Source organism: Orycteropus afer, unplaced genomic scaffold, assembly GCF_000298275.1.
Source record: "Orycteropus afer afer isolate SDZICR_OR568_19922 unplaced genomic scaffold, OryAfe1.0 scaffold00029, whole genome shotgun sequence".
Lineage (NCBI taxonomy): Eukaryota > Metazoa > Chordata > Mammalia > Tubulidentata > Orycteropodidae > Orycteropus > Orycteropus afer.
The window spans coordinates 6,753,763-6,762,371 of NW_006921616.1; the positions used below are offsets into that span (position 1 = coordinate 6,753,763).

Consider the following 8,609-nt stretch of genomic DNA (forward strand, 5'->3'; position numbering starts at 1 on the left):
CTGCAGAAGTTGATAAAAATCTTCAATTTCCTCATCTTTGGCTTTGGTGGTTGGTACATAAATTTGAATAATAGTCGTATTAATGGGTCTTCCTTGTAGGCATATGGATATTATCCTATCACTGACAGCATTGTACTTCGGGACATATCTTAAAACATCCTTTGTGATGATGAATGCCACACCATTTGTCTTCAAATTGTCATTCCCAGCATAGTAGATCACATGGTTGTCTGATCCCAAATGGCCAAAACCAGTCCATTTCAGCTCACGAATGCCAAAGATATCAATCTTTATGAGTTCCATTTCATTTTTGACAACTTCCAATTTTCCTAGATTTATACTTCATACATTCAATGTTCTGATTATTAATGGATATTTGGAACTTTTTCTCCTCAATCTGAGTAGTGCCACATCAGCAGATGGAGGTCTCCAAAGCTTTACCTTATCCATCAGTAAGTCTGGTTTAATTCCGGTGATGCAGCTTGTTCTGTCGTATTTTGAGAGCCTTCTAACCTAAGAGACTCATCCTCCTCCTCTGTATTGGACAGTGTTTCCAGACTACTCATAAAGTTGCACAGTAATGTATCAAACAATGTTTCTCTGCTATTCGTAAGGTTTTTCCTGGCCAATTCTTTGAGAAGTGGATGGCCTCTTCCTTCTTCCTAGTCTGTCTCAGTCTGCAAGCTGGGCTGACTCCTGTGCCCCATGTACACCCCATTGGGTTTGAAACACCAGTGGCACAGCCTCAAGACACAGCAACACGTCCCCACTGTAGGACAAACTGCCAGACAAGTTTGTCTCCCTTAGCTGTTCGAAACCTCTCCAACCTCTCTTTACCTGAATTCCTGCTGCTGCCTCCTCACTCTGTCCTGGCCTCCCTGGCCTTTTTCCTCCCCCCCACCCCTTTCCTGCCTTGTGCTTGTGGGGCATGGCCTGGGTTCCCTCCCCTTACCTGGATCCCTGCGGCTGCCTCCTGCCTCTGTCCCTGCCCCCCTGGCCTTTTTCTCTCCTTTCCCCTGCTTTCCCACCTTGCCGCTTGTGGGGTGTGGCCTGGGTTTCCTCCCCTCACCCACATCCCTGCGGCTGACTCCTTATCTGTGAAGATATAAATGCCTAATTAAGGGAAAGTTGCTGAATCTAGAGTAATATTTCATTAGAAAACAACAAATTATTCATTTAGGAGTAAAAATTGTTATAGTGAGCTACACTGAATAGAAATTGAGAAAATCTGTGTTATTTAAGCTACAATATAGTTAAAACAACCAATTATAGTTTTAACTAAAATGAACAGGGTGTCAGATATCTGACTGACACGACAAGGGTGAATCCAGCCTCGTGCTGAGGGTCCACAGGAACAGTCAATGCCCCGAATGATGGTAACGACTGAGGCTCCCGCGTTCGCCTGTGTGTCTGCTGTGCTGACCCAGGACCTGCTCTGTTTCCTTGCAGCGTCCTCCTTGGTTGTGCCACTGCTGAGTCCCACGGCTGTCTTCCAGCGACTGCTTAGCATACTTCTGTCCTTGATGCCGACCTACCTTCTTCTGAGCACGGGGTATACACTTTTAAAAATTCAATAATAATAGCAAGTTTTAAATGGTATTTTGACATTTTCTCTACCAGCATTTAACCTTTAGAAATGAAAATGTTCAGTAAATCTTGAGAGATAAATTATAAATGTTTTTACTGTTTTTCTTATCATTTTCATAGTATGGCTTGTTGTCTTTCTATTTTTTTCCCTGAAGTTGCTAGAATGCCATTTTACTACAGTGTTAAAAAATTCTGATTGGTTATACAGGAATTTTAAATTTCAAATAATGATTTAGAATGATTTTAGTCTATGTTTTACTTTCCTTTCATGTACCTTAAATTATGGTTGTGATTTGTTCATTCTTCTTTGAATTTAATGTTTTATTTGTTTTCATTTTTCCTCTTACATGTATCATAGTATAAATATTCCTTTGATTCAAAATATTTTCCCAAAATTCAAAGACCATATTTTTATTTACTAAACTTTTCTGAAAACAGAATAGCAACTTGGAGTGGGGCAGATCCTGAATAGTCCTGAGGGTCCTGTAAAGACAGCAATGTATTCCATCCATTTACTTTCTTTTTTTAATGCATTTTATTTAAATAAAATTTATGTGCAGTGAAATATACAAAACTAAAGTGACATGAGTCAATGCATTTTTTTTTTTTGCAGTGTTCCCTCCCCTCCCCTTCTACCCCTGGAAACCAACTAAGAAGGTTTCCTTGCATAAATAAACCTTTCCTTGACTTTTTACAATAATGAACTAATACTATATTTGTCCTGTGATTGACTTATTTCACTCAGAATAATGTCTTCCAGGTTCATCCACGTTATGTGGTGTTTTGCAGATTCTACGTTATTCTTTAGTGTTGCATAGTATTCCACTGTACTATAGTTTGGTTATCCATTCTTCTGTTGATGGGCATCTAGGTTGTTTCCATCTTTTTGCTATTGTAAATAGTGCTGCGATGAACATGGGTGTTCATATATCTGTTCTTGTCCTGGCTCTCACTTCTTTAGGATATATACCTAGTCGTGGAATGGCTGGGTCAAATGGTATTTCTAATTCCAGCTTTTTAAGCAATCGCCATACTGTTTTCAACAGTGGTTATATCATTTTACAGTCCCACCAGCAGTGTATGAGAGTCCCAATCTCTCCACATCCTCACCAGCATTTGTTATTTTCTGTGTTGTTGTACTTTGCCATTAGTGCTAGAGTGAGATGGTGTCTTATTGTTGTTTTGATTTGCATCTCTCTGTTGGGTAATAATCATGAGCATTTCTTCATGTATTTGCTGGCCATTTGAATATCCTCTTTGGTAAAGTGTGTATTCATGTATCTGACCATTTTTTAATTGGATTGTTAATTCCTTTGCTGTTGAGGCGTTGGAGTTTTCTATAAATTTTAGAGATAATCCTCCCTTGTCAGATACGGAATTATCAACAAGTATGAATGTGTTGCTGTTATTTTGTTATGTGTTTTTTTATGGTCTTGATTTCTTTGTTCCATATAATTTTCTGTGCTAAGCTCATTTTGTTTATGAATCATGTTATCACTTCCTTCGTTGCTATTGTTTTAGTTTTTGCTAAATATCTGTGCTGGTCCTCTTTTTATTTTAACATGAAGGTTTATCATTTTTCTTTGAGGTTACCCTGTGATTTATAATTTTCTTCCCAAGTTTGGAGCAGTGCGTTCTATCTTACAGTTGTCTTGACTTCCCTACCATTTAGAAATTCTGTAACTATGCAATTTTTTCCCCTGGTTTTGGTTTCTAGTTGTCCTCATTTGTCAATTGATGTCTCTGATTCCCTGTTTACAATCTTGTAGGCTTATTTACTTTGGATACTTCCATAGCTGGGTTGGTTTCTGGGTTATGCCACTATGTGTGTTAATGGTCAGTTGCTGTTTGCTGCTGTTGCTTCTCTGTTCAAAGGACTCCCTTTAGCATCTCTTTTAAGGCTGGTCTGGTTTTAACAAATTCCCTTAACTTTTGCTTCTTTGGAAATGTCCTAATTTCACCATCATATCGAGGAACAATTTTGCTGGGTATGTAATTCTTGACTGGAAATTTTTCTCTTTCAGGGTTTTATATATACCATCCCATTGTCTTCTTGCCTGAATGGTTTCTGCTGAAAAATCCAAGCTTACTCTTACTGGTTGCCCCTTATAGGTATCTTTTTGTTTTTCACGTGCTGCTTTCAGGATTCTTTCTTTGTCTTTGGTTTTGGTGAGTTTGATGATGATATGTCTTGGTGATTTTCTTTTGGAGTCTATCCTGTTTGGGGTTCATTGGACTTCTTGAATGGATATATTCTCATCTTTCATCATACCGGGAAAATTCTCTTCCAACAAGTCTTCGACAATTTTTCCTGTGGTTTTGTCTTTTCCTGTCCTGGAATTCCAATTACACGTAGGTTATTCCTTTTGATGGTATCCCACATGAATCTTAGGCTTTCTTCATTTTGTTTGGATCTTTTTTTCTGATCGATCCCTTTCCAAAGAAGTATTGAAGTATTTGCCTTCAATCTCACTAATTCAGTCTTCCATTGATTCAATTCTAGTCCTTTGACCATTCAGTGTGTTATCTGTTTCTGAAAATTTAGTATTAATCTTCTGGATCTCTGTCTGTAGATTTTGTATTGTTTCTAATTTTTCATTTTGTCTTTCAAAATTTTTCTACAGTTTTCTCTGTGTTTTCCTCAATTTTGTTAGTGTTTTTCCTTGACCTGTCTCTCAATCCGTTGAAGGTACCTAAATGTAATTCTTTTGAATTCCTTATCAGGGAGTTCCAATGCTGCATCTTCCTCAGAGATGTTGTTTGAGTGTGAATCCTGGTCCCTTGTTTCTCCTGCTTTACCTTGCTTCTTTGTGTGGAATGTGATGCTCGGTTGTCTCTGAGACATTGTGGAGTTTTTGTGTTTATATAATTGGTGACTATATGTTGGAGTGACTTGCCCACAATTTCTGTTTTCTTTGTTTTGTCTGTATGTTATCTGTGTAAGTCGGGTATTGGGCTGTGCTCCTCTACTCGCTGGTTGGCAGCACTTACACACTTAACCACCTGTCTCCATTCCTGTTGTCAGCCTCCTGTATTTTCTTGGCAAATGGAGCCTATTCTTGTTGCTGTTGTTGTTATGTGCCATTGAGTCGGCCCCAACTCATAGTGACCCCTCCTTGGATTGCCAAGGTAAACATTCAAAATGGTTGTACCCTCAGTCACTTTAAATATCCAAAATGGCCACCTCTTGTAAACAATCAAAATTACTGAGCCCTTGGTCATTTTAAATATCCAGAATGGCTGCTGCTTGTAAAATTCAAAATGGCTGCACCCTCCAGACAGCCGAAAGCCCACAGCTAAGGTTGTCTCCTTCCTTGCTGTTCCCTTCCTAGTCATAGGCCACCAGCAGAGTCATCCCTGCAGTCCTTGGCAACCAGGGCTGATCTTTAAGTCAATTCTCAGGTCCTAACACCACTTGGAAATATTCACCAACAGGGTCCCGTCAGAGTAGCCGATAGTCCACTGCTCTGACCATCTCTGTACTCACTGTATTCATTTAGGTTTGTCTACTAATTCATGCACTTCTGTATATGCCCCTTCAAAGCTCAGAGCTCAGGATTATCTTCTGTGTCTCTGTCAATTGGTTTCTCTTTCCTTTGTTGAAGAAGGTCTGTGTAGCTTGTCTGACTAGTCCACCATATTACCAGAAGTCTTCTCCATCTATTTACTTTTAACGGTTCTTTGCTTGTTTTTGAATTTTACTTCCTCCCTGTTTAAATCTTTATGAGGGTGAGAAATGGGCACATTATAACAAACACTGACTAGAACAGACAACTGAGTAAATACTACACATAGTTCGACTTTTGACCCCATATAGAATCTTGGTCCACGTTAGACTAATCCTAGGGAATTAGCCATTACAGTATCAACATATTATTCCCAGTTATTTTTCATTTTGTAAAACCACTTGGTTCCAAGACTTGTGTTCAGTTTTTGGGAGACTTAGTTGTTCTAATTTGAAGTTAGAAGTATGTGCTCAAAAATCTTCTTATTTGTCGTTGGCTGTTGTCAAGTTGGTTCTGACTCATATTAGCCCCGTGTGACAGATTAGAACTGCCTCACCAGGTTTCCTAGGCTGTAATCTTTATGGAAGCAGTTCACCAGGTCTTTCTCCTGTGGAGCCACTGGGTGGATTGGAACCACTAGCCTTTCAGTTAGCAGCCAGACATTTAACCATTGCTCCAGATCTTCTTGCAGTAGACCCTAACATCCTAAGTGACCTAGACCTGATGTGTTCTTGTAGTTCCCAGATAGGAGATGATCCAGAAGGGCATTGTACCTCCCTTCTTCCCTCAGCAGAGCTCCCACACTTCTCTTCTTTTCCCTTCTCCTGTCTAACCAGATCTGGGCCATGCCTATGAAGATGCCATAAAAGCAACAGGGAACTTTTCACCAGTTACCTAATCAGATATTAACATGGGCTGGCTTCAAGATTTTGAACTTTCAAATAAAATTATAAGTCTGTAAGCATCCTTCTGTTCTTAATCAAGTGTGGAAAATATCCTGAGGCCTTAAAACCTTTTTACTCCTTCCCCTTTAGTGGTGAAATTTCAAGATAGTTTATTATATCAGAATCCATCATCAAAATACATGTGAAGTAGAATACACACACACTTTTTGTCTACATAAGAGAGCAGATAATAACCTCCTTTCTAATGTAACTCAGCTTTTTGGGGCGACACATGAGTTTCATTAGGAAATACACCCAGGGATTAGCTTCAGGAAATAAATGTTTGAAAGGGTCTAGAAATATGTGCTCACTTCTACATAGTCACCTAATAACCAGTAAGCCTTTTTCCTTTTTGAATCTTTATATCCTAAAGCAATAAACAAAATCAAGGGAATGTGTAGTAGATTTAAAGATATAGCAAACCTAGCAGTAGATCTAATTCCCTGAATAAGAAGGAAGGGAGGAAGGAAGAAATGGAGGGAGGGAGGGAAGAAGGGAAGCAGGGAGGGAGGGAGGGAGGAAGGATATCTTTCAGTGGAAAAAATATTTCAAAATAATGTATAGTGCATTAATCACGTAGCTTACGTTGAGGTATTATAGCGTTTTCAGTCATTTCATATACATGCAAAAACTAGACAATGAATAAGGAAGACCAGAGAAGAAATGATGCATTTGAATTAAGAGTATAGACGATCCCATGGACTTCCAGAAGAATGAACAGATCTGTACTGCAGAAGGACAGCCAAGGTGTTTCCTGGAAGCAAGGATGATGAGACTTCATCTCACGCACTCAGGTGTTACCAGGAGGGACCAGTCCCTGGAGAAGGACATCATGCTCGGTAGAGGGTCAACATAAAAGAGGAGGATGCTCAATGGGATGGACTGACACAGTGGCTGCCACAGTGGGCTCAAGCAGAGCCAGGATTGTGAGGACAGTGCAGGACTGGGCAGTGTTTCATTCTGTTGTACATAGAGGCATTATAAGTCGGAACCGACTCGGCGGCACGTAACAGCAACACTGTGGTGTTTTAAATCATCAGTTTAATAATTATGAGTGATATCAAAACACACTTTACTCATTTTAAGCAAGTCTAAAAAGTGAAAAGTCAGGCCATAATTAAAATATTAATAGTAAGTATGACCTTATTAATAAGTGCATCAAGAGATGTGTTATTCAACATCAGAAAGTATACTTAGCTATACAGAAAAATTCAACAGAGGTAGTAACTTTGAATGACACAGTCTGATAATTTGAATTAGTGCATTTTTTTTCAGTTTCGATTCAGGTTGGCAAAACATAGTCCATCTGTTATGGTTCAGCATCACTATTTTGGATGACGTGGAATGATGCCTGTGTGTAAATTAGTGAAATGCCCTTTTTCAGTTTTCAGCATTACAGCAACAATAATCCTAACAATGCATCCTTGATTTAGTAAATAAATGAGATTCACTTTTAATCAGCATTTAATTATTTTTATGCAAATTGAGCTATTGTAATACTTGAAAATAGTTTATTCTCTTAAAGTTGATTAAGCATTTCCCTCTGAAATTTTGTTTACTTATCCATTTGCTTATCAAACTATACAAAGCTAAAGGCCTTTCCAACCCTGCTCAATTTGCAGAGACCAGATGAACAGATCCTCATTTAGTAAGGTTTCATTTCTCAGAACCCATAATAACATTGTTAGTATTTCAGTTTATTAATGCAAATGGACCTATAAGCAGCATCATGATAAATGGAGAAAAGATTGAAGTTGTCAAAGATTTCACATTGCTTGGTTCTACAGTCGACACCAACGGAAGCAGCAGTTGGGACATCAGACAATGTATAGCACTGGGGAATCGGCTGCAAAGGACCTCTTTCAAGTGCTGAGGAGCAAGGATGTCTCCTTGAGAACTAGGGTTCACCTGACATAAGCTGTGGTATTTTCAGTCACCTCATATGCATGTGAGAGCTGGACAGTGAATAAAGAAGACTGAAGAAGAGTTGATGTTTTTGAGTTGAGATGTTGGTGAAGAATGCTGAAAGAACCATGGACTGCTAAAAGAACTAACAAATCTGTCCTGCAGGAAGTGCAGCCAGAATGCTCCTTGGAAGCGAGAATGGCCAGACTTTGTCACACCTACTTTGGTCATGGTATCAAAAGGGACCATTCCCTGGAGAAGGATGTCATGCTTGGTGAGGTGGAGGGTCGATGAAAGAGGGGAAGACACTTAATGAGGTGGATTGACATGGTGGCTGCAGCGATGGGCTCAAGCATAGCGGGGATTGTGGAGCTGGTGTGGGGCCGGGTAGTGTTTCCTTCTGCTGTGCATGGGGTCACTATGAGTCGGAGGTGACTCTACAGCGCCTAACAGCAACAATGCAGATATGCAGATGATATACAAGGTATCGACTGTCTTAAAAAATAAAGTTCCAAGTTCCTGCAAGATGGCAGACTAGCCAGAAAGACTGCACGGACTCTCTTCAACAAAGAAAAGGGAAACCAATTAACACAGACAGAAGATAATCCTGGACCCCTGAGCCTTGAAGGGAAGGATATAGAAGTGGACTAAACCCCAACTAGCAGAA

General features: G+C 39.5%; 1 protein-coding gene across 1 annotated transcript in view; it reads left to right on the forward strand.

The window, feature by feature from the left end:
- LOC103192548 (GPI ethanolamine phosphate transferase 1) overlaps nt 1-8,609 on the forward strand; it is a 148,783-nt gene that overhangs the window by 112,373 nt on the left and 27,801 nt on the right. Inside the window, exon 19 of the mRNA XM_007935543.1 lies at nt 1,450-1,552. Within this exon, the coding sequence (XP_007933734.1) occupies nt 1,450-1,552 (103 nt within the window). The remainder of the gene's footprint in view (nt 1-1,449; nt 1,553-8,609) is intronic.